This window comes from Rhamphochromis sp. 'chilingali' (genome assembly GCF_963969265.1).
Source record: "Rhamphochromis sp. 'chilingali' genome assembly, chromosome: 10".
Lineage (NCBI taxonomy): Eukaryota > Metazoa > Chordata > Actinopteri > Cichliformes > Cichlidae > Rhamphochromis > Rhamphochromis sp. 'chilingali'.
The window spans coordinates 1414936-1441522 of NC_137937.1; the positions used below are offsets into that span (position 1 = coordinate 1414936).

General features: G+C 43.2%; 1 protein-coding gene across 1 annotated transcript in view; it reads right to left on the bottom strand.

Annotated features, from left to right (window-relative positions):
* The window catches only part of abca2 (ATP-binding cassette, sub-family A (ABC1), member 2), a 114770-nt gene that overhangs the window by 46229 nt on the left and 41954 nt on the right, over nt 1–26587 (bottom strand). Inside the window, exons 8-26 of the mRNA XM_080894837.1 lie at nt 22706–23076; nt 19814–19973; nt 18535–18663; nt 18214–18381; nt 16043–16139; nt 15091–15264; nt 13635–13737; nt 13276–13390; nt 10455–10645; nt 6243–6393; nt 5909–6113; nt 5655–5819; nt 4991–5171; nt 4459–4671; nt 3975–4171; nt 3557–3730; nt 2702–2895; nt 468–588; nt 74–364 (exon numbers count right to left, since the gene is read on the bottom strand). Of these exons, the coding sequence (XP_080750963.1) occupies nt 74–364; nt 468–588; nt 2702–2895; nt 3557–3730; nt 3975–4171; nt 4459–4671; nt 4991–5171; nt 5655–5819; nt 5909–6113; nt 6243–6393; nt 10455–10645; nt 13276–13390; nt 13635–13737; nt 15091–15264; nt 16043–16139; nt 18214–18381; nt 18535–18663; nt 19814–19973; nt 22706–23076 (3400 nt within the window). The remainder of the gene's footprint in view (nt 1–73; nt 365–467; nt 589–2701; nt 2896–3556; nt 3731–3974; nt 4172–4458; nt 4672–4990; nt 5172–5654; nt 5820–5908; nt 6114–6242; nt 6394–10454; nt 10646–13275; nt 13391–13634; nt 13738–15090; nt 15265–16042; nt 16140–18213; nt 18382–18534; nt 18664–19813; nt 19974–22705; nt 23077–26587) is intronic.

Sequence of the window (26587 nt, forward strand, 5' to 3'; positions counted from 1 at the left end):
TGTGTATAAATTCATGAAAGATGTGGCAAAGAACGATCAAACAAGAGTACATCTGCTGTTGTTGTTGTCTTACCCTGGAGGCTAGCAGAGTCAGCCCCCTGTCTGTTGTCAAAGAGCGGACAGTAATCTCCATAGAAGTCGGTATATAGCCCTCCTTCATCGCCTCTTACTGAGCCGACAGATGAGGAGGACATTAGAGAAGACTGGCTCTGGCTTAGTGTGGAGCACTTCACCAGATTGTTTAGTTCCACCGTTGGCTTTTCAGGCTCCACTTGGGATCCTGTCTCACCCTGTGGTCCCCCCAAACCTTCTGAACCGATTGATGATTTCCCTACAGAGCTCCCCCCTGGCGAACCCTTTACGTCTGCTCAGAGATAACAGGGGTGGGAAGAAGGTAATCATGTCAGCCATGTGCCAACCGATGAAGTCAAAACACACATATGAACATATAAGAAACATGTGCTCACCAGCATCACTGTTTTCAAGAGACTGGTCCTCTTCAGACACTTTGAGAAAGACCTCCTCTAAGGTGGTGTCCATTACCCCAAAACTAGTCAGTGCCAGGGAGTCCAAGCTCTTCTCTAAAGCCTGGAGGCACAATGGCAAATTAGTAAATAAGGCAAAATGAGAGTTTGAAGATTGTTGTGTACAAAGTCTGTCTTTATGTATGACCGCCTTTATTCTTCAGCACAGAATGAAGAATGAACTTTATTTGGAAGTAGTCTTCATGTATACTTATTCAGGCTTTTTGAAGGATATTCCAAAGCTTATCTGTGGCTGTTTGCTGCCTTTTGCTTCATTCTCTGTCAAGATGATTACACACCGCTACAATAACATTGAGGTCCTGGGCAGGTCAGTGAATGGCTGATAGTGTTTCACTGGGAATTTGTCTACCCAGATATGCTTTTACTGCACTGCAGTGTGTTTGGGATCACTAAAAAATGAAGCCAATGCTTACCAGACGGTACTCCATGATAGATCACAACCTGTCAGTACTGTCAGCAACACTGCTGGCTTAATTGTCACATTAAACTATGAGATCGACCTGTAAAACATCATAACTAATTTATGTCAAGATGTTTTAAAGGTCGATAAATATGCTCAGCTTTCTTTTGATTGCTACAAACTGAGGATTGGATACAAAAATGAAACACTTGGCTTCATTCTTAAGGCCTGTTTCAGTCTAGTTCTTGCACAACTTGGCATACTTCCTTAAGAATGGCTTCTTGACAGCCACTCTTACAGTTAGATCATTTCTGATGAGACTTCAGCAAACAGTAGGTCAAATGAAGGGCCGGGTGCACGTGGTCCTGTGTCAGGTGCTGTATTTTTCCCCCGTTTCTAAAGGACGTGGCTTTTAGATACTGGTTATCTGCTCCGGGAGGTTTTCACACTTGTTGTTAATCTCTCTTCCACAGCATGTCTTTATCCTGTCTTCCTTCTCTCACCCCAACCAATCACAGCAGATGGCCCCGCCCCTCCCTGAGCCTGGTTCTGCTGGAGGTTTCTTCCTGTTAAAAGGGAGTTTTTCCTTCCCACTGTCGCCAAAGTGCTGCTCATAGGGGGTCATATGATTGTTGGGTTTACCTTACAGTATAAAGCACCTTGAGGCGACTGTTGTTTGGTTCTATATAAATAAAACTGAACTGAAGTTTGTCGGCCTTTATGGGTCTTCTTTTGTCCACTTCTTTGAGGACACTGCACACCATGCTAAGATCTGCCAAGGTTAGGGGTACTACAACACTGTTAAAAAGTTGTTTTTTATGTCACACTTACAGTGCTGGGTCTTTGTACTAGCATTTTGAGTTCAACATTTTACTACTACTTGTGTGGTTTCCACATCTTTGTCCTTTATTTATGTCATTTTAAGTTTTTATTATATCCCATTTAGTTTTTTCATTCTCAGTTTTGCTCGTCTCCTTTTGGGAACATGTATATTTGGCTAGGCCTGAGCCTGGGCCTTTCTGAGCCCTGCCCACTGCAGGCCATGGTCATGGAGGTTGGGGGTTTCCCCTCCCTACTGCTACTCATTTGTAGTTGCTTCCCCTGGCTTGGGCCTCTTTGGTGCCCGGTGGGGGGTCTGCTTGGTGCAGGCCAAATCCACCCATTCATCCATCCATCGATTATGAATCCACGGCCCTCTTCCACAGTTCTACTGTCTTCCTCCCTGCACGGCCGACCTATCACAGAGTATCACTGCTCCTTGCTGAACCTGGTTCTGCAGGAAGCTACTTCCTGTTAAAAGGGAGTTCTCCTTCCCACAGCCACCAAGGCAGTTGTTTTCTGTATTATTGTAGAGTTGTTAGTTTACAAAAGCACCTTGAAGTAACTGTGGTTGTAATTTGGTGCTATATAAATAAAACTGAATTGAATTAGATTAAATTTAAAACACATTGTCTTTTATGCAATTAGCCAGACCATATATAGAATCAGCAGCAGCATCAGAAAAGATGTAAATGACCTGCTTTTCTACTCATCATTCACACCAGCACTTTTTTCTACTCTTTTTCTACACACGTGTTTTTTATCAAACATTCACACTCTGATGGATGCATTGATGAGCAACTTGAGGTTAGTATCTTGGCCAAGGATATTTGGCATACAGACTGGGAGCAACCAGGGATCAAACTACCAACCTTGCGATCAATAGCTGTGAGTTTATTCTGTAACAGAAGAGTTTTCTTTGCTTGTGTAAATGTACCTGAAACAGCCTCTCAAAACAGCCCTTCTTGACAGCCTCAGAAGGCAGCACGTAGGACAGCTCAGTGTTGGAGTCGGACACCAGCAGGCAGGAAGCCACAAACTGACGAATAAACTGAGTGACCTGAACTTCTGAGCAAGGCGACAGAGAGGAGGACGGAGACAGAGACGGAGGCTGGAACTGGCTGGCCTGGCCTTAGCATTGAAAGAAAAAACACAAAGCATGAAGACTTTTGGTTTTTTGCATGGTGGTGGGTAGGTGGGGGTGGTGGGCACATGTTTGCATAGTGCAGGGCTCTTCTGCTTGTGTGCTTTTGTTTTGCCTTTCTATTAAAAGCAGTTTTGGTTGAAGGTTTAATAATCGTGTTACTGCTCTGCTTCTAACATCTTTCTGCTGTGTGTAGTTCAACTCCACGCACACACTGAATAAAATGAACATCATTTATGAGGTGCTCCTTTAACTGGACTCTCACCTCATAAATGATTATATTATAATCAGATTATTGAAGTGAATGCTGGATGTATGTTTGTGATGATACCAGAACACCAGTAAGTATTTTCTACTGTAATTCACCAAAGTATAGACAAAGGTTGTACATATGTCAGATAAAACCAATAAAATCCCAAATGTACAAATCATATAGTAGACAAACAATGTATGCAGTGTATATGATTGCACTTCTGTGTATACCAATGCACACATGCATTCATAAATCATGGCCATATGTATCATTAAGGGCTCTGCTAGACTTCTTAGTGTAAATCTGCAAATGCTCTGTAGGCTGACAGCATCACAGGTGCAGGAAATAAAAACACTACCACACACACACACACACACACACACACACACACACACCTCGGCCTTCGCTCTGCTTTTTGACCAGTGTCAGCTTGTATCCATCTCCATAAGTGCTCTTGAGAAAGAGTGGGGAGCCACAGCATTTGAGTTTCCCGTGTGAGATGATGGCAATGCGATCTCCCAGAAGGTCTGCTTCATCCATGTGGTGGGTAGACAGCAGAATTGTGCGGCCTAAGGCAGAGGAGCCACACACATATGTAGGAGGTGGTTTGGGTTACATTTACCAAGCAGGACATCAAAAAAAGGATAGAGCGTGCCTCTGCAACAATATTCTGAAAACTGAACGCAGAGGACATTTTTCCCACGTGCATACAAGAAATATGCACGGACTGAACAACACTTAAATATCTTTGGTGAGGATTGAATCCCTGGATCGATGTCATGTCACTCTGCACGATGCCTAGGAGTCACTCACCTTGTTTGTACTTGAGAATGAGATCCCAGATGGCTCGGCGGGCGTAGGGGTCCACCCCTGCGGTTGGTTCGTCTAGGATGACGGCCCTGGAACCACCAACAAAGGCAATGGCGACAGACAACTTTCTCTTCATCCCACCAGACAATGTCTGCACCAAGCTGTGACGCTTGTTGGACAACTCCAGGTCAACAATCATCCTGGACACACACACACACAGAGAGTTGTGTTCTGTTGGTCGGTTGTCAGGGAGCACTGACACTGGTTGAGTGAAACGTTGTGAGGCAAGTTAAACCCTAATGAGTCCCAAACAACTAAACAGCATTAAGCCTGTGCTGTGACCTCAGTGCCTTTACATATGCACAGTTTGAATTTCCATAAAGGTTCAGGATAGGCTCTTTATCTTACAATACAAGGTGCCTCTGGGCAACTGCTGCTGTAATTTGGCGCTACATAAATAAAACTGAATTGAATAAAAGCAGCTGACTTGTCCATCTCCTTGCAGATGTCTTCTTCAGCCATGCCTTTGAGCCTGGAGTAGAACCACAGATGCTCCTCCACACTCAGCTTGTCAAACAGGACGTTGTGCTGCGGACACATCCCGAGGTTCTGTCGAATACGCTCCATCTCAGTGCGGATATCGTGGCCATAGATGGTGGCAGAGCCAGACGTGGGCGGGAACAACCCTGTCAGGATGGACCTATGAACATACAGTTTAGATTACAGGTCACAGTGATACATTAAACAGGATTTGTTGCTTAAATGTTGTTTGGTCCAATATATCTTTAAAAAATATCATATTTTTATTTTCTTCTTTTTTTGTTTGTTTGTGTGTAGCTGCAGCAGGCTGAACATTTAACAACAGATCATGGATGTTTATATTTCATTATATATGAGTCTTATAAAACCTGCATGTCTCAGTGTGATCTACAAAACCATGCAAGAGTAAATCATTGAGCTCTCCAGTGCCGGAGCTGCACAATAAAAACCATTACTACGTGCTGCACACTGCCTCTCACATTGTAGTCGTCTTCCCAGCTCCATTGTGTCCCAAGAAGGAAACCACCTGGTTTTCATGGAGGTTGAGGCTCAGTTTGTTCAGGGCCAGTTTACTGCCTGTCTTGTACACCTTGGTCAGTTTGTCTATACACACCACCAGGGGAAGGTGGTTGGGCTCCTCCTCTATCCCGCGGATCTCCTCTGGAGTTGGAATGACAGTGAGAACAAAATCGGAATCATTTATAAAAATATTGATTTAAAAAGTGTTTTTCTCCGTCGTTAATTCCACTTCTTTTGTTAAAAGCACTAAGAGGAGAGGCAAATAACCACATGCCTGAAACAGGGAGAGGCCCTGTGGTTTCTGCATGGAGATTTGAACTCAGCACTATTATTTACTCGGGACAAATAAGGAAATATAAGGGGCGTGGCTTCATGTCATTTTGAACTGAACTGTCTCGTGTGTCACATTGGAATCTGGAAATTCATAATCCTGCTCAAACATGCAAACTTGGAAAAGTTCCTGTGTAAGGAAATAATAATATTTAATATTATTATGATATTATGGATGGAAAAATAATATTTATCCTTTTACTGAAGTTTAGGACGGTGTGTATTACAGTGTTTTTAAGCTGATTGACAGAATATGGGAATCTTGTCCTCGAGCACCATATTGTTGGTTTTTACCATTCCTCCGGTGGTCCATCGCACAAGCCTGATCCTCCTCCATCACACTGAGCCTGGCAGCTCCACCTCCGCACCAAGGCCAGTCCCAGGTCTCCACACGGCCACTGCCAGACCAGTAGGACCTCTGCAGTGGGAAGTACCATGGGCGCGGCAGCCCATACATTCCTAATGGAAAATTAGGGAAAATTGAATCAGCAGAAGATTCCTAAATAACGTTTGTTGGGAGAAAACCTGAGAGAGCAAGGATTTCACACCTGGATGCACAGCCTCTATGTACCAGGTCAGCACACCGTACACGCCAGCATCAATGATGAGCATCATCATGGAGAGACCGAGGTTAAAGTCATCGCCTTCTACAGGTGACTGGCTTATGGTCTGCCACTGAATGCCAACACCTGCTACCTCGTATAGAGCAAAATACTTGGAGCCAAGGCCAAAAGCTGTGGTAGACATCAGAGACTAAAAGAGAAGGAAACAATGTGGATTATCTGATTTCACAGAACAACAGATAAAGAACATTTTACCAACGCACCACAAATTCAAAGAGTTTTGATTGGTGAAAAAGGAAAGAAATGTAAAATGCCTTACAGCAATGCATTTCTCGAAGGCAGTGATCTTGTCGTGAGCCACCTCCTCCCTAATGGCCACATACATATAGGGCACATAGCTGAGGAAATAGATGATTCCTCCGCAGGCAGAAGCCAGCTTAGCTTTGGAGTAGATTACTGACACCAGGAAACTGGGAAAAAAGTTACGCTTCATTTGTTTCAGGACATATTCCACAAGTTTTTAAAAATACAATGAGATGTGCAGCAAAATCACTACATATAAAGACAAGGTTCACGATTTTACAAAAATAATCATCACTCAATGCTCACTAACATTAAAACTCAAGACACCAGGTTTTCCATGTCTGGCAGAAACCTCCAGCACTGATCAAAAAAGTCCTGACCACAGGAGGCTGACTACAAACTCCTCTTACACTGACATACTGACAGCTTAGTATCCATCCATCCGTCCATGAATAACCATGTCTTAAGGACAGCAGCCTAACAAGAGAAACCCAGACCTCAGGAATCTCAGGAAACACTGAGGGGATTATCGGGCCTTTGGAGGGACATTTCTCCGGCGTGCCCTGAGCCTCCTCCAGGTAGGACTACATGCAAAAATGGCCCCAATCTATCTGTCAATCTTTTGTTTTCCATCACAGACGCCAAGATACTTCAATTCCTCCACTTGGGACAGCAACTCTTCCCTGGTGGGAACGCCACCTTTTTGCAAAAATCTAACTGGGAGCCCAGTCAGTCTACATGTAGTGCCAAAACACAACAACAGTCACCTCAAGGCGCCTTGTAAGGTAGACCCTACATACAAGGTCTTAAATAATCAGGCCCCATCTTATCTTAATGACCTTGTAGTACCATATCACCCTATTAGAGCACTTGGCTCTCGCTCTGCAGGCCTACTTGTTGTTCCTAGAGTATTTAAAAGTAGAATGGGAGGCAGAGCCTTCAGTTTTCAGGCCCCTCTTCTGTGGAACCAGCTTCCAGTTTGGATTCAGGAGACAGACACTATCTCTACTTTCAAGATTAGGCTTCAAACTTTCCTTTTTGCTAAAGCATATAGTTAGGGCTGGACCAGGTGACCCTGAATCCTCCCTTAGTTATGCTGCAATAGACGTAGGCTGCTGGGGGATTCCCATGATGCACTGGGTGTTTCTTCTTAAGTCACCTTTCTCATTCCTCTCTGCATTTAGTTATTATTAATCTCTGTCTCGCTTCTATATCATGTCTTCATCCTGTCTTCCTCCCCTCATCCCCATCGAATAGCAGCAGATGTGAGTTCCAGAGGTGGGACCAAGTCATTGTTTTGCAAGTCTCAAGTAAGTCTCAAGTCTTTATCCTCAAGTCTCAAGTCAAGTCTCAAGTAATGTCAGGCAAGTCAGAGTCGAGTCTCAAGTCACTGGTGTAAAAGTCCGAGTCAAGTCACAAGTCTGAAACTTTGAATTTCAAGTCCTTTCGAGTCTTTAAAAAAAAACAAAACGAAAAAATAATGTTGCAGTTATGCTAAATGTAAATATTAGACCATGTAATTTTAAAATCTGTGTTTTTCTCAACACATGACAAAATAGTGAACTTAGAAAATATACACAAATTGTGAAATTGCACCTCTTTAAAATGCAGCTCAATTAAACCTAGCTCCAAGAATAATTTTCACCGACAGTTCTGAGATAAGCTGCATGTTATTCTTGGATGCGCTTGTAGGACCAGCTTTAAAATCGCATGACAAAAATATCATACACATTAAAAAAAACTGTATCACCAACGTAGCCTGGACAACATTTGCTAGTTAGATGAAGTCAGCTATCTCATCGTAGCATATTTATAATCATACGGTTCTTGGAGTGAGTGCATACACTCATGAAGTTTAGTAACTTCCGGTCACTGCAACAAGCCCAGGTACAGTTTACCGACGGATGGGTGCAGGACCTTGAAATGCACCGTGTAGAAAGTAAAGACCATCGTACGTATCATAAGTTTACCAGTCTCACAAATCGTCTTCATAAATACACATTCGTTAACCGTTTATTAATAGGACCTTTGAGCTCAACGGTAATTAATTAGTAGTGGAAATAATTTCTGGTAGCATCACAGAAATGTAGCAGTGACAATAATACTGTATGCTGTAATCGTACTGGGCAATTAGTGATACAAACAACTGTTTTATCCTGTGAATAAAAGTATATGTTTTTGTCAATGTACCATAGTAACAGAAGCGAAACGCAATATTGTGTCAGGACAATTCACTATTTATGCACAATAAATAAAGGAGCATAGCGCGACAATTTCTGTGCAGCACCAGACTTGCTTGTAACCTATATCACCAATTATGTTAAGAAAAATGACGCATTAACTACTAAAAAACACTGACCTTCGTGTAAATGCTTGGAGCAGACTAACCTGTGAGCTGGAGTGTTCTGGGACGTTATATTTGGTCTTTGAATGGCTGCAATCCAGTCGCCTCTTTGTTACTTCGGAAACATGGCTCGAACAATTTCTCTTCAACGACGTAATCCGATAACAACCGATCTCTTTACCCGTCGGCTTCCCGTGGCTGTCATGCGACCGGCTATTGCAGTTAATAATACAACAGCTTCTTGACATTTTTGTGTTTCTTTTTATCGCTGTATAACTGATTTTAATTAAAAGCCTGCGTGCGATAGTACCGCTTGCCACGAGTTCCCAGAATCCTTTGCGGTTCTACCCGTGAATGACGTCACATTTTCAATCTCCATATAATATGCATGTTAAATTTTATATTTGGGGTAAAATATCAAGTCTTTTCAAGTAAACCGGTTCAAGTCCAATTCAAGTCCCAAGTCATTGGTGTAAAAGTCCAAGTCAAGTCACAAGTCTTAGAACATTTTTTCAAGTCAAGTCTAAAGTCATAAAATTAATGACTCGAGTCTGACTCGAGTCCAAGTCATGTGACTCGAGTCCACACCTCTGGTGAGTTCCTCCCTGAGCCTGGTTCTGCTGGAGGTTTCTTCCTGTTAATAGGGAGTTTTTCCTTCCCACTGTCGCCAAAGCACTTACTCACAGGGGCCATCTAACTGTTGGGATTTTCTGTGTTCTTTGTATTATTGTAGGGTCTGCCTTACAATATAAAGCACTTTGAGGCGACTGTTGTTGCCGTATAAATAAAACTGAATAGAAGATTTGGAGGGTGAAGGTCTCCAGTCCTAATCGGAGCGCTCAGAGCAGTGATCCCCAACAGGGAGCGTGGCCTCAGCAGAGCGCAGGAACAGCAAAGTACTGCACAGGACCCTCAAGCTCCCAGGCCTCTGGCAGAGGACCCGAGGATAAAGACTGCTCGCAGGAAGGATGGACATTTTATTTGGAATATGGTAATAAAGTTACTTCAGGTAATGAAGTACCTCCCTGGTAGAGTTTGCATGCATCTCATCCTGTCATTATGTCTGTAAACATGATGCCTCGATAAGTCCTGAATCGATTAAAATGAAACGTTAAATGGGTGGAGAGTTTATATTCACAGTCGTGTGTATTGTCAACAAATAGAAAATATCTAATTAATATTTAAATGTCATTTGATGTCTGACCTCTTCTTCAAGGTCAACGAAACATTTAAATGTGTAATGAATGCTACACGTGTACTTGCCACATAAATAAATAATAAAATAGTATAAGTGGGTTTCAACAGGACAAATAACAAAAGCCTGCACATTCATGCACTGCAAACGTCTTAAAGTATTCTTTAAAAGAATAAAGTAAAAATAATAAATGCATATTATAATCTTATTCCCTGAAACCTAAAGAGTGAGCTGCCTTGGTGGAGGTTTGTGCTCAGAGTGCTTCTTGTAACTACTGAAAACACTGCCAGACTTACACATGTTAAAGTTTATTCACCCTCTTGTTTAAGTGAGAATGACCAGCGAGTATCGAATAAGATTTGATTGCAGATTGTAGGAAGGAAGTGCTTAATCTTATCAAACTGCTGTCAGAGGTAAAAATTTAATTATGCGTTCTCCACTGTACCGATAAATGCTAACTGACAATTTCCTAATTTTTTTCAATGAGTTTTATCTTTCTAGGCTTAAATGCACCATGCTCTATTCACATAGCATTTCAATTCATAGTTTATCTCATGCACACCAGTAGATATATTGGAGGTCTGGGCAAAACTGACCTTTGACCCTGTGGTGAGAGTATCCCCTTCCTGTTCTGTACTAAACATTATCCGTGAAGCTGTGCACATTGTGCATTGAGCCAGAAGTCTTACCAGAACATGATAGTAGCCACGGCATAGATGGTAAGGAACAGCCAGATGATGAAGGGATCGCTGTGGAGCAACACCCGGCCGTACTTTAAAATGGCCGTGAGAGCAGTGACAGAGATGGACAGCTGGACAAAGCCCGTGATGAACCACGCCACCCAGTGGACTGCATTGTTCAGACCCATCATCTTCATCACCTGAGACAGAGACACTATGGTTATTTGCAAGTATGCACAGTAGTGTGAAAAAGTCTTTGACCCTTATACAACACACTAAACACAAAATGCAGCTGCTAAATAAAAGTATTTATGAATAAGTGGACAAAACCCCAAAGCTACACGGCCCCTAAACCTGGGTGGGCCTCAGCAGCAACAGCTGCACTCAGGTGTTTGTGATAACTGGCAGTGAGCGTTTTACACTCTGTGGAGGAAATTTGGCTCGTCTTTGCAGAATTGTTGTAACTCAGCCACACTGGAGGGTTTTTGAGCATCTCAGTCTGACTCAGGTCAGGACTTTGAGCAGGTCAGAGTTGTGTTTCTTGGACTTGCTGCTGTGTTTTGGATCATTGTCCTGCTGAAGCGTGCTTCAGCTTGAGGTCACAAACAGATGGACAAACATTTTCCTTATTGGATGTTTTGGCAGACGGCAGAAATCCTGTTTCCGTTTACCACAGCGAGTCTTCAGGTCCTGAGACAGAAAAACAGGGTTAACTCTGGTTGGTCGGCTCCTCCTGGGAGGGGTCACCACTATTCTGTGTTTCTGGCATTTGTGGTTCGCTGGAGTCCCACAACTTTAGAAACGGCTTTCTGACCTTTTCCACACTGAGACACTTTGTTCCGTCACTCATTGTTTCACACACATCCTTATTTTTAATGATAAATTTGGGAAATTTGGGAAAGTGAATTTTGTGAAGTAATGGGAGTGGTGTTATTTTTCTAGTGACCACTATAACCCACGTTTACCCACTCACACACACCTGCAGCACTTTGAGGTCTTTTAATGTAACACACACAGTTCAGGATAATGTCCAAGTGTCACTAAGCTGAAGTAAATTCTGGGTCATTCTCTACATATTCCCACTGGTGGCTTTTGGTTTTGGGCCCCGACTTATGCTGCAGGATTGTTTGCTTCACAACAAAGCAAATAAAGACATAAAGTCTTCTGTCTTTCATCATCATGCTCAGTCTGCACAGAGCGTTTTTGGTTTTTTAATGTTGTTTTTTGGTAAATGGCCTGTATTTGTATAGCACTTTACTTAGTCCTTAAGGACCCCAAAGCGCTTTACACGTTCAGTCATCCACCCATCCACACACTGGTGATGGCAGCTACATTGTAGCCACAGCCACCCTGGGGCGCACTGACAGAGGCGAGGCTGCCGGACACTGGCGCCACCGGGCCCTCTGACCACCACCAGTAGGGTGAAGCGTCTCGCCCAAGGACACAACGACCGAGACTGTCTGAGCCGGGGCTCGAACCGGCAACCTTCCGGTTACAAGACGAACTCCCAGCTCTTGAGCCACGATCGCCCCCTGTTTTTTCGGTATTTTGTCTTTATTTGACACCAGTAGTGACGACAGACAGGTGAGCAGAGAGAGCCCAGGCTGCTGCCTTGTGTCATATGGTCGCCCACTGAGTTATACTGGTGCCCAGAGAGGATTTGTCGCACACTGAGAGCTGTGAGCGAGTGTACGATAAACAGAAGTCAAAGATCAGACAGGGACGCCGTAAGCAGGAGGAAAGTGATGACGAGTCCCTGACTGCCGGGAGAAACAGCAGCTCGTCTTTTTTTTTATTAACCTATCAGCGTAAGATTGAATAAAACTTCTCATGTTTCAAAAGTACTTAAGCAGTAAAAGTACTTTTACACTGTTTTATAAAATTTAATTCCATTCAACAAGTTAACATATAATATGTATTTGGTGTAAGGTATTAATCAATGTTAAAAAAAAACATTATAATCTTATCATTAAAACTGTGAAAATGTAAAAAGTGGCACAAAATCAAGAAATAAGTTTACTAAGCAGAACATGGACCCATGTTTGTGTTTTTAAGGCTGGCGTGGTCGCAGTATCAAAGTGGCCTGAGAGGAGGCAGCAAAGAGCAGCACTAAGGCTGCGCGCTGATGTACAGCGTGGAACAATGTTGCCATGGATTGTGGAGCAACTCTGCTTTTCAACACTAAAGGAAACATAAAGGAGCCACACAGCTGCACACATACTGGGAGCAGTTCACTGGTGACTCTTCGCAGCTGCTTGCTCGTGCACATTTATTCCACTGGTCTCGGTGAGAGGTAACAGGCAGGGTGAGCATCCTTGCATTCCCTCAGCTTGCTGCTTGTATGACGGGTTTCTACCAGAGGAGGAGAGAGTCGCTTCATCTTGGACCTGGTCAGGAAAGTTCGTCTACTTATCAGACTTCAGATCCCGGAGGAACCATGCAGTTATTGTCCTGGTTGCAGAACACTGGACCAGCTCTGGACCAGTGGGTGTGGACATGGAGACATGCGATCATGTCCCTCAGGTACATGAGTGCTTGGGCCCATCACTGAAATCACTGTCCATCACTGTCCAACTGTTGTGAGACACTGCTCCACATTACCAGCAATAAGCTGGACTTGCTTGGGGGGTGTTGACATGCACGAAATGCTGCGAGCGATTCTATCACTGAGCCGTACGTACTGCATGTTTTTGTAAATACAAGCCCTATATTTCAAATGTTTGTTTAAAGTTTCAATATTTGCTTTGGTTTAAAACAAATTGTTTGCTCCCATCCCCAACAATCTTTGAGCACGCTGTCGTGTGGACCAATCACGCTAACAAACACTCACCTCTTTAAGCCTGTGCTCTTTCTCAGCTACAATATGCTGAATCATCATGGCCACTGAGTAAACCCAAGAGATCACCATACACAGAGGCATCATGTGCTCAATCACAAAGAGAAAACTGCAAAGACAAGAGTAACACAGGGTATGAGCTGATGATCACAGTAACAGACAGATGTGCTGATGGAGGAATATATTCATCCAAACCGATCGTTGGTCACGTTTAAATGAACTTTTCAAACTGCTTAAGACATTCTGTTTACATGACGTTCTAATGGTAACGTGTCATTATTTTGTTTATTATTATCACACAAACAGAATCCCAGTAAATAAAGTACAGGGCTACGTGTTAGTCCGTCCCTTACTCGTCTCTGGTGTAGCATGGATAGGGGAACATCTGAACGTAGTTGCCAGGCTCCACCACGTCATGCCCCACAAATGTGTTGATGATCGCTCTCTCTATCATGTCTGGAAAAGAGAATCGAGACAGGGTTCGTATTTCTCTCCAGCGTGCGTGTTACATATTTGTATATCAGCTGATGGTGACGGTTTGGGTAATAAAGGATGTTGTGAGTCAGACTGATTTACAAATTAATCACTTTAAAAAAATTACGATTTTTTTAATTCACATGATGAAATATACAGTACAGTAGAATTATATAACCTTTATTTTATATTTATGCTTAAACATTTTTCATGGGAAACTCAGTGACAATATTCGACATAAATATGGAGAAAGAGTGAGCTAGAACATTATAAAATACAAGGGACTCAATTATATATATGTATATATATATATATATATATATATATATATATATATATATATATATATATATTTGCTGTCTTCTGCAGGCTTACACATCAGCACGTGACTTGTACTCAGTTATGAATGAGGGTAATAAACAGAGAGCAGCTGAAAGCTCATTCTTTAAACAGGCTGATGATGAACTGAAGTAGAAATATTCTAATAACTTAAAACAACTGTTTCCTTTTAACATAAACTGCAGTGATAAAGACCACAGACCCTTAAAGAGCTACCACACTTGTAGTGTGACCAGTTTTCATAGGAATGACATCCAATAAAAGTCTATTGTAATTTCATTCTATGCTATAGCCTGATGAGACCCATGAAGACACGAAATGGACCCCTCAGACTTCTACGAGCGGGAGCAGGCACCGCTCTCCTTTCTGGAGGAAGAGCTGAGGTGGAAGTCGTCTGACTAATAAACCCGTGAGTCCTGCATTTGGGTCCTCTCCTTCCATTCCCACACACGTGACCGTGAAAGTTTGATTTGTAGTCTTTTTGTAATGATCCAACCCTGTCAGAGCCTGTGACCTCTCCTGGCTAAACAGCCTTACACTGCGTTGTCTTCAGACACGTCTATCACTCTGATTTCATCATTCAATATTCTGTGTCAGTTGAGTGGCTTCCCTGCTTTCAGCAACTAAATAAAATATGATTTGTAGTTAGAAAAGGCTACTGCTGCAGCGTTGTAAGCACGTTCCATCAATCCATCCCCTTCTGCTCATCCAGGTCAGGGTTGCAGGGGGCTTGAAACCCATCCCAGCTGCCACAGGGCAAGAGGCAGGGTACATCCTGGACAGGGTGCCAATCTGACACAAGGCCAGGTAAGCACGTTACCTTTACTTCATAAAAACAAATGAAACTGCACTGATATCAGTGTGTCACCCCTTGGGTCCTGTGCATAAAACCGTTGATCTACATACTGTTCAAAAACCACACAAGACTGAGAATTCTCATTCCAACCACAATCAAACGGTCAGCACTGGGGAAGTAAGTGAATTTCAGTTCCTTACCTTGGATCCAAACAAAGCCATACAGGAAATAGAATTTCCCCCCAGTGTTGGGGCCAGGGCGCCAGTAGGCCCTCCTGATTTCATTGGTCTTCTCTGTTAAACTGGAATTTTGTCTGATTTTGTACATAACATGTGGTGGAAGGGAGCCATCTTTATTAGTCTGGAAAATCACACCTGGGGAAAGAAAACATTAGAATAGTAAAGAAAATCTAATTTTGCATCAAAACTCTGATGTGGGCATTTAATATGCTTCATGTGATTATGAACGACTCTGAATAATATAGAAACAGAAACAGCTGCTCATCCCTGACAGGACTGTGAGGAATCCTGACTGATTGCTGGTTGATGGGAGAGCGCAGTGACATCCCCGCCTGTGATGTGAATGATGCAACCATGAGTAGTAACGCCCCTAAACGGCAATTAGGAAATCAAGTGGTAATGTCATGTGTATCCACCAGGGGGAGCAGTGTGGGGCACACTCATATACGTTTTGAGATCCTTCCCAGATGCCTTAATGCCCACTCACATCCTGGGCCTTTTGACCTCAGAAATCACACGATTGGGTGGGGCCAGGCTTCACAGTGGGTCCACAATGGTGATTGTGACCTACACTCGTTTTCACACCTTGGCTCATGTGATTAGGTAGAGAATCATTAGGGGGTCAGCGACCCTCATAATGGACAACTCTCACTACGGCAAATAATCTGGGAGCGATTGGTTTTAGAACTGAAGAAGCTTCAGTGGAATGAGATATGCCCAAAGGGAAGTCAGCTGACAGGAGTCAGCTGACCTCTAGCTGGAAGCAGTCTGAGGCCTGTGGGTACGCAAGTGACCTTTTTGCAAGCAAAGCACAAACGGGACATTGTGAAAATCTAGAGCATGTCCACCTCACTCCTGCACTTTAAATGCATTAGATACTATGATTACAGTCGGACATGCAAAGGCGACTCACTGGCAAACACAGAAACGTTGTCCCGGTAAGCCTGATTCAGGGTGTAGTTGACAATGCTGTCTTCATCAGGAAAGCCCTTGAAGACATCAACACTGACCTGGAAACACAAGTAACAGACACACACCTGGGTTTGCCACTTATCTGCACTTTAATTTTAATAACTGTACAGTGCTCTGTTTTGGTAACTATTGTCCATGATGTAAATATGTGAAGATTGTGTGTTTCTGTTCTGTGTCCTGTTCTGTTTGTATATGTGGGGGTTTTTTTGTTTTGTTTTTTGCTGCTGTTACAACCACATTTCCCCTTGTGGGACAATTAAAGTAATTATTCTATTCTATTCTATTCTATTCTATTCTATTCTATTCTATTCTATTCTATTCTACTCTACTCTAATCATGTTTCACTGCAGAAGGCTGTTGGTGTTTTAGCACCAAGATGAAACCATCATATGAGCTTATTAAAGTCTTTACATATTTACAGCATGCAGTAGGATCGTGTGCTGTTGTCTCTGTTTTCTCTACAAAGTCCAAAGACATTAAATAGAATGTAAAAACTTCTCAGTGTGATTTAATGCAATGACTTTGCATTTATCTGTGGATTCCTAATAACAATTTTAATAAAATATAAACACAAAGAGTCATCCATGACTGTTGTGACTGACACCAGAATCAAGAAAGCAAAAAAAAGTTAATTCACGTGAATATCACACCAGCGTACCAGTCGTGTTTTCATGTGTAATCCAAACATTTGAAATACTGGTACGTGATTAAACAGAAAAAGAAAGACGTAGCTAAAAGCTGATAGCAGTCACTTGTCTTATAATGACCCCACTCTGTAAGTAACATTAATAAAGAAAGATTATTTCTTTGTTGTTGTTGTTGTTGTTGTTGTGAAGCAGATAAAAATGAATGAATATTGTTGTCATTATTATTGCAGCCCTGCATTCAGGTTTGGCTCGCAGGAGCAGCAGTCTTTGCAGAGAAGCCCAGACTTCCCTCACCCTGACCACCTCTTCCAGCTTAGCCAGGGGGACACTGCATTGGTCAACTGACATATAATCTCTCCAGCATATCCTGGGTATGACCTGGTGCCTCATCCCAGTACGATATGCCTGAAACACCTCGACTAGGAGGCATCAAGTAGGACTCCTGATGTTGAGGAGCAGAGGCTTTACTCCAAGTCCCCCTCGGATGAACAAACATCCGAGGGGGACTTGGAGTAACCTTATCTCTAAGGGAAGAACCCAGCCACCCTTTGAAAGAAACTAATTTCCACCACTTGTATCTGTGACCTCATGAACAAGACCCCAAGAGCCTCCATCACCTGCTAGGGCTAGATAATGTGTCCATAAAACTATGAACAAAACTGGTGACCAAGGGCAGAACTGGCACGGTTCAACACTCACTGAGTCCTACTTATTGCCAACAATATGGTTCAAGCTCGCGCTGCAGTGGTAGAGGGAGCAAATGGCCCACAGCAACAGGCCAGACACCCCAGGGCTGACCCCATGGGACGTGATGACAACTGTACAACTCCCACACACCCTCAAATAACCTCAGGAGGATAAAGAGCTTGTTCTGTGTTCTGCGACCACTTTATATATTGTGAGTGGAACACTGCATCCCCCTCCTGAGTCATGTGCCAGAATCACCTTGATGCTGACCAAAAGTCTTGTTTTATGTCCCCAAACTCCTCCCACACCCAAGTTTTTGCATCAGCAGTCCCATTGGCTAACGAAGCCAGGTAAGACTTTCTTCAACCTGATCACCTCCCATGTCCACCAGTTGGTTCTGGTATTATGGTCCAAACCTGTCCCAGCTCCATATTCATTCCCCGGGTGGCCCCTTCTTAAATCATCTATTGTATTTTCCTTCTTAATGAGAACTCTTTTTCTCTTCTGAACTCGATATCCACACTATGCATAGTTATCCAGGATGCATAAGTGTTTTTATTTTTTTGCCTTTATTGGATAGCAATAGTAGAGATAGACAGAAAAGCGGAGCAAGAGGGGGAGGGAAGACATACATGGATCAGACTCAAACCTGGGCCGCTGCTTTCATGTGGTCATGTGGCTGAATTTATAGAACTGCTTTTTTATAAGGTCAAAACTAAGTTTTTGGAGTGATGCATTGTTTTATCTTTGTAAAATTTAAGATAAAAACTGTGCTGACCTTAGACATAAAGTGTGTCCAGCCACAGGCAGCATTGTCAATGGTGTCCAGCTGTTCTAGCAAGGTGGAGGTGTTGGGAAGACTGTAGTTTCCTTCCATCAGACTTTGCATTAGCTCAGTGTCTGTGCCATTTATCAACTCAGGGTGCTGCTGAAGATCTGAGAACAACTTGAGCAAAGAAAAACAAGATGAATGAAGCAGAAGCAGAGCACAATTAAAAGGCTCCTGACTCAAAATCGAATTCTAGGAAAAGATGGATGTAAATGTTCCAGCACAGACAGCACTGCAGCGTCATGTCCGTGGGCTCTTTTGTAAATGTACCTGCTGCAGCCACACCAGGTGCTTGTGGAACTGGCCCTCCTCCAGGAAACTCCTGAGCTGGGAGGAGATATTGAGCCACACCCGGGTGTAATGTGTCACATTCCCAACAAATGCAAATGTCTCATTGGCCTTTAAAGAAAAAAGTGAACACATTAGTTTTTCATTACAATCTGTATGAATCTGTATAAACAAATATATGTATATCTATAAATAAAATGTCTTCTATTATTTTCTTCTTATTATTTCTTCTTCTTCCAATACAGTAACACAGTTCTTACAGTAGTGGAGGGCACCGTGGTCTTAAACATCCTAAATATATTTACTCCCAGATCTGTGCTTGGACACAGCCCTGTCTCACTGGCCTTTTCAATTATGTTCTATGACGTCAAAGGAGCTTGCAAAGAAAAGCGTCTGGACTTCTTTAAGTTACTTGAAGACGTTTCACCTCTCATCAGAGAACAGAGAAGCTTCTTCAGTTCTAAGGTCAAATGGTGGAGAGTCCCAGATTTAAACCCCGTGGGAGTTTCCCCCCACAGAGGGACAAAAGGACCCCCTGATGATCCTCTAATCACATGAGCCAAGGTGTGAAACTGGGTGTGGGTCCCAATCAGCCAGGGTTTCGGGTGAGCTCATTGTGAAACCTGGCCCCACCTTATCATGTGATTGTCCCTCTGTGGGGGGAAACTCCCACTAGGTTTAAATCTGGGACTCTCCACCATTTGACCTTAGAACTGAAGAAGCTTCTCGGATGAGAGGTGAAACGTCTTCAAGCAACTTAAAGAAGTCCAGACGCTTTTCTTTGCAAGCTCCTTTGACTACGACGACCTGGATGACTGAGAACCCTCACAGACATATGTTCTATGACAGGTGGACTCCAATCAAATTCTAAAAGCATTTCACAGACAACAGAGCACAGTCATATCCAAGTGCGTGATTAATAGTATGAATGCAAAATATCAGCCTTTTTTTCAACAATTCTAAAACAAGTGAATGGAAACATCTTTTGCTTTGTCATTATGGAGTGTTGCATAGATCATGTTGCACCAACACATTGAAAATGTTCTGAATGAACATTGTATCAGGTTAGGGTTAAAAATTAGATGGTGGTGATCTACATCATACTCATTCAGTCCGTTCTGCCTCCCAGTGTTTTGGAAGAAAACACACTAATAGCTTGGACAGTGTATTTTTGCTGGTTATGACAAAAGCTTTGTTCATACTTGATTGATAATGCAAATCTTTTTGTACATATACACGAAAGAGAGTGGTGTTTACATGCCTTCTGAATCACTTTGTCCACCTGGGAGCCAATAGGAGAGTAGAGGATCTTGGGATTTGTAGTCATCAAGTGAACCAGTAGGCCCAAATTCCTTTGTTCTTTGCTGGTGAATCCCAGAGAGCTCATGTTTCCCTGCTTCAAAGCCTCCGGTTCAATTATCCTGCAACAAGATCTATGGTTAAGAGCACAGACTGTACTGCTAAGTAACATCCATCCATTTTCTTCTGCTTATCTGGGGCCGGGTCGTGGGGACAGCAGCCTATGCAGAGAAGCCAAGACCTCCCTCTCCTCCACCACCTCCTCCCGCTTGTCTGGGGGAACACCAAGGCATTCCCAGCTAGCTGAGAGATATAATCTCTCCAGCACGTCCTGGGTCTGCCCCAGGGCATCATCCCAATGGGACATGCCCGGAACACCTCACCCAGGAGGCATCCAGGCAGCGTCCTTGTCAGATGCCCGAACCACCTCAACTGACTCCTGTCGATGCAGAGGAGCTGCTCTACTCTGAGCCCCTCCCGGATGGCTGAACTGGATGCGTGCCTCATCTGATTCCCACTGCTTCACACTCGGCTGCAAACCATTCCACTGCGAGCTGGAGGCCATCACTCAATGAAGCCAACAGAACCACATCATCCGTGAAAAGCAGAGATGAGATTCTGAGACCAATCAAGTGAAGCCTTCCACCACTTGGCTGCACCTAGAAATTCTGTCCACAAAAATTATGAACAGAATCGGTGACAAAGGGCAGCCCTGGCGGAGCCCATCACCCACTAGGAACGAGTCCGACTTATTGTCCGACTTATGTTGGACCAAGCTCTCGCAACGGTTGTATAAGGATCGAATGGCCCGTAGCAATGGGCCAGACTCCCCATATTCTCAGAGCACCTCCAACAGGACAGTCCGAGGGACACGGCCGAATGCCTTCTCCAAGTCCATGAAACACATGTAGACTGGTTGGGCAAACTCCCATGCACCCTCAAGTATCCTTGAGAGGGTAAAGAGCTGGTCCAGTGTTCCACGACCAGGACGAAAACCGCATTGTTCCTCCTGTATCCGAGGTTCGACTAACGGACAGACTCTCCTTTCCAGCACCCTGGCATAGACTTTCCCAGGGAGGCTGAGGAGTGTGATTCCCCAGTAGTGGGAACACACCGTTCGATCCCCTTCTTTGAAGATGGAAACCACAACCACCACCAGGTCTGCCGATCCAGAGCTACCACCCCTGATCTCCATGGAACATTGTAGAGGCGTGTCGACCAAGACAGCCCTACTATAACTAACAGTACTTTGTAATTTGATCTGTATCTTCTAGGTTATACACTACAGGTAAAAAGTTTGGACACACCTACTCATTTAATGCTTTTTCTTTATTTTTACTACCCTTCCTACATTGTAGATACAAACTGAAGACATCAAATAGATGAAGCCAGATATATGGAAGCAAAGAAAAAATGATAAATAACTCTAAATATGTTTATATTTTAGATTCCACCATTTGTCTTGTTGACAGCGCTGCAAACCCTCGGCCTTCTCTCAGTGAGCTTCATGATGTAGTCACCTCACAGGTGTGCCTGTCAGGGTCCATTTGTTCATTTCTTGCCTTCTTAATGCCACTGGGACCATCAGTTGTTTTGTGCAGAAGTCAGGTTCGGACACAGCTGACAGCCCTATTTGACAACTGTTAGAATTCACATTATGGCAAGAACCAATCAGCTGAGTAAAGAGAAACAACAGCCCATCATTACTTTAAGGACTGAAAGTCAGTCAGTCAAAAAGTTGCTAAAAATTTGAATGTGTCCCCAAGTGGAGTCGCAAAAATCATCAAGCGCTACGATGAAACTGGCTCACATGAGGACTGCTGCAGGAAAGGAAGACCAAGAGTCCCTCTGCTGCTGAGGATACTTTCAGCCCAGATAAATGCCACAGTGCAAAGCAGTAATCAAGCAAAGGTTGGCTATTTAGAAGAATCTAAAATATAAAGCATGTTTTGAGATATTTCACACTTTTTTTGTTTACTAGAACGGTATGCCGATAAAGTGCATGGACAGCAGAGTAGTTTGAAAATAATTTTAAAAAATTTATTATCATAGTATTTTGTGGTTTTAGCAATAATTACTTTGATTTACAACAATTATATCAGTTAGAGGTGGGGCAGCTGTAGCTCAGGAGATCCAGCAGGTCATCTACTAATGGGAAGGTTGGTGGTTTGATCCCTGGCTTCTCCAGTCTGCATGTTAAATATCTTTGGGCAAGATACTAACCCCAAGGTGCTCTCCCATGCATCCAACAGAGTATGAGTGTGTGTGAATGTTAGAAAGTGTTTAACCAGAAAAAAACTGAAAAAAGTGCTTGTATGAATGTGAGAATGTATAAAGACTTTGAGCGCTCAGATAAAGTCGAAAAGCGCTATATAAGAACCAGTCCATTTATCCTTTTAGAGCTCAGTTGTAGTTCATTTAATTCCACACAGTTGACTGTCTACAAGTCCTAGAAGTAATCCTCTTATTTCAATTTCACAAACAGTTAATTGACATTCTTGCTGATGTTGATATCCAGGTATTTTGGTATTTAAATTTCTTCCCATTTAAGCTGTTAACAATCTCTCTGTTCTTGTATTCTTGATGTGATTGGTATTTAATTTATGTGCTAGAACTTTATTATGTTGAGAAGCTGAGGAGGAGCTTTCTCATTGCATATCCTTGGTACTCTGACCATTGTTCATATAAAGATAAAACCTGTGGCTGCTTCTGTTTCTCTTCGGTTGGGTAGCTTTTTTGTAAAAAGGAGTAGTCTAAACACGTGGGCACTTCTTTAAATGTATGTTCATATTATTTAAAGCAACATGACAAAAGCATTCCTCATACAATTAAAGACAGTTTTTGTCATACCCACCTGTTATTCCCACACAGAATGGGCTGCAGTCCAGCCCATAACTGTACAAATGCTGAAAACTGAGAATGAGGATTCTCCGTTTCCTTCTTCCCTTTCCCACTTCCTGCTCCTCCACCTTCCTCTCCTCCTTCATCACCCTCTACGGGAATGTCAGTTGTGTTGGGGCCCCATGTGGTGGCATTGAGAGGCCATGTTGTGTTTGCTGGCGATGCTGGAGTTCGACCAGCACAGGCCCCTTTGGGCAGCAGGCGAGCCAGACTAGAAAGCAGGTCCACATCCTTCAGAAGCCTCTCTACATCAGCCAGTTCCTTCAACAGAGCCCCAACGTTAGACTGAGACAGAAGAGCCGAAGAGCTGGGCTGCAGGTGAAGCTGGATGGGAAGAAAGGAGGAAATGGGCAAATTACATGATGGCTACAGCAGACATATGAAAAAGGACCCTGTTTTCAAATGTCAGTGCACATTTTTACTCAAACTAAAGACTGAAGCTGCCTGAAAACACAACTGCAATCTGCTCCAGACCCCCTGCTGATGTAGATGAATAACTGAATTCATGAATTTAATCCTCCCTGTGCTGTCACTATACCTGAACTGAAAACATTTTGAAAGTTTCACATCAGTTGGTGGTTTGGCAGGAGGTGAAAGGGTGGCGATGCAGATTTTATGCAGTTGGGTTGATGCCATGTGATCTAACCAGAAATGCTGTTATGTGACCAATCAATGTTTGGATTATGAGTGTGGAGCCAGAGATGCCGAAGAACTAGAGGTGCAAGAGGTGCTTCAAACAGATGACCTGTCCAACATCTTTACCAGAAAGAGTGACAGAGTCTTACAGAGCTGTCTGCAGCTTCTCTCCTTCCCTTATCCCTCCAAAATCCCCTTAAAGACTATGTCTACTCCCAAATCACCAAAAATCATGAAAAAATGATTTAAGCATAAAGAAATCACAAAGAAAGAACAATACAGTATCCACGACTGCACCAAAGAGTAAAACAGTCAAATCTGGATTAATATTTGGTCTCCCGTTGAATCCCTGTTAGTACATAAATTAACAATTGATCAATAAACTGATTTAGTCTGCCTCACAGAAACCTGGTTTCAACATAATGTTAATTTAGATGAATGAATGTCCCTCAGTCATAGTAATCATCAGAATCCTCGAAGTACAGGCCAAAAGAGGGTTTGGCATCAATCGTCCACTCAAGCTTATTAACCAAAGACCCAGACAGACTTTTAATTCATTGGAAAGCCTGATGGTTAGTCTTGTCCACCCCAGCTGTAAAACTCAGAAAGCAGTCTTATTTATTATCATCTATTGTCCACCTGGGCCTTACACTGAGTTTCTGTCTGATTTCTGGGACTTTTTATCTGACTTAGTGCTCAGCTCAGATAAAATAATTATTGTGGGTGATTTTAACATCCATTCACTAGCTGGGCCCACATCCTCATTTTAGGATTGGCAGCGTTTTAGTAGGTAAAGGTGATGCTTGGACATTAATTGAGCTGCGGTTTGGGGAAGGCCTCGAAGGGGACTGGCGACGGCTCCCGGGCCTGGCAGATCCCGTGCTATAAATAGGAGTGAAGAAGTTTAAGAATTAAGAACAAGGAGGGAGGAAGGGTGGGTCACGTAAACGAGAATGAACAGCTTGCAGAACTGAGGGAACCTATATGGTAAATGGCCTGTATTTTAGGGGTGGGTTTTTATAATCGATTCATCGATTAAGATCGATTCTGGCTTGGATAACGTAAAATCGATTCATTAAAATCCTGAGTCGATTTTTTTAATATAAATTTATTTTGCCTGAAATGCCAGAATCTCTGGTGACATCTCACAAAATTTCAAGAACCACCAAACAGCTAAGACAGTAAATGAGAGCAGGAACACGGATTCTGCACAAAGACTTAAACACACAGCGCGACCCGCGGATCAGAATCAGTGAGATGTCGCCTTTCTCACGGTCGGGGCTGAAAGCCGACAGCTCGCTGATTCTGATCTGTCGGCAGGTCCGCGCTGTGTGTTCACGCCCTTTTTGCGCCGATTCTAAAGCTGTTAGTTTGATCTCTCTCCAAACAATATTGACCGAACCAGCAGCAAAAGAAGATCCAAACGCTTCACATAAACATCGTCATGAATTCACTCTGACTTTCACTGTTTTGCTTCCACCGCGATGCACAGCTCTCTCTCTCTCTCTCTGTACTTCAAGAACAGTTTCCCTTTCTTCATTATTCGCTTGCTTGTTACGCACCAGTCTACCGCTGTTTACAGGCTGTCAGCCGCTGTTTTTTTCCCTTTTACATTCTTCCGAAAAGAAAACCTCATTTCTGCTGTTCAATACTGAACAAATTTAAACTTTTTAAAATTATTCAAAATGCAAAACGCTTAACCGTGTCTCTAATAAAACCGCTGTAACTTCAGAGGTGATGTTCATATGTTGATTAATGGTTTTCTTTCGTTTTTGATCTACTGCAGAATATTTTTATAAAATCCCAGAACAGGAAAATCACCTTCATGTTTTTCTGTGTTTTATCTTCCGCTACTTTGACACAAAGGCCTCTGCTGTGACGCTCACACCTGTGATAAAGTCTCGAAACTGTCAGCTTCCTTTTTATTGATACAAAAATATGTAAATGTACAGATCTGAATTATAATATTTCTGACTGTCAAAATTTCCCAGATTTAAATCGAATCGTGGATCGAATCGATTCGGGACCTTGTGAATCGGAATTGAATCGATTCTAGAAATCAGTGACGATACCCAGTCCTACTGTATTTATATAGCGCTTTTCTAGTCCCTAAGGACCTCAAAGCGCTTTACACGTTCAGTCATCCACCCATTCACACACACATTCATACACTGTTGAACTCTTGAGCCACGATCGCCCCCTATATATAGATGACATCCGGAAGGAGCGTGTTTGGAGGCGTGGTCCCACTCCTGAAATTCCAATACATAATCTCCAATTCACTAGCTGGACCCACGTCCTCATTTTCGGATTGACAGCATTTTAGTAGGTAAAGGTGGGGAGAGAGAAGGAGAAGAGGACAAAGACGATCGCATGGAGAGCGAACGTCGCTCCGTGGTGTGGAGAGGATGAGCTCAGACAATTCGGAAGGAATGGCAGGAGAAGAGATCAAAGGAAGTTGCAAACAACGGAAATCTTAATGGATGAATGAGGGGAACCCTCGATCGGGTAGCGACGTGGCTCAACTTTGAGCTGAAGCTCTGACAGAGAAGAATGCTGGATTTGAGATTTGAGGTAGGGCTCGGCGCCTCAAAAAGCTTGTCTTTGAGTAGAAGATGGAGAGGGGGTGCTTAGCTGGTTAATTACTTCAGATAAGGTAGCAATAACGCCTCAGCTGATTTCTGAATTAACAGAAGTGACAGCACCAGCTTGGGGAGAGTTGATGAATTGAAAGACTGATTAGAGGAAAATAATCTCTGCTATAATAACGTCAAAATCGTCCGAGAGCAGAGTGCGAGTCCACTGGACTTCATGGGAGATGATAAGTCGTTCAGACGCAGTCAGAACCGTGAGTCGACTTAGAGAGCGGTCTCAAATGATTGTGTCGAGGGTGGATGCCTGATGATGCTGGTGAAAGCACATGAGAAGTGAAGGCACGCTATGAAGAATTATGCGCATGACGCAGTTTGGATGTCTTAGAAGGAGCGATAGAGGACAGAACCTGCCATCTCGGTGCCACAAAGGTTCACCTTTGTTTTGCAAAGGCAGGAAAGATGGCAGCGAAACTGGTATCTCGGTGCCGGAGGCATGCTGTTGCATTTGCGAATGAGGGATAAAGAGAGAACCTGTCATCTTAGTGCCAGAGGGGTTTTACTGCTGCTTTGGAATAACGGATGCTGAGAAACTAGCAACGTGGTGG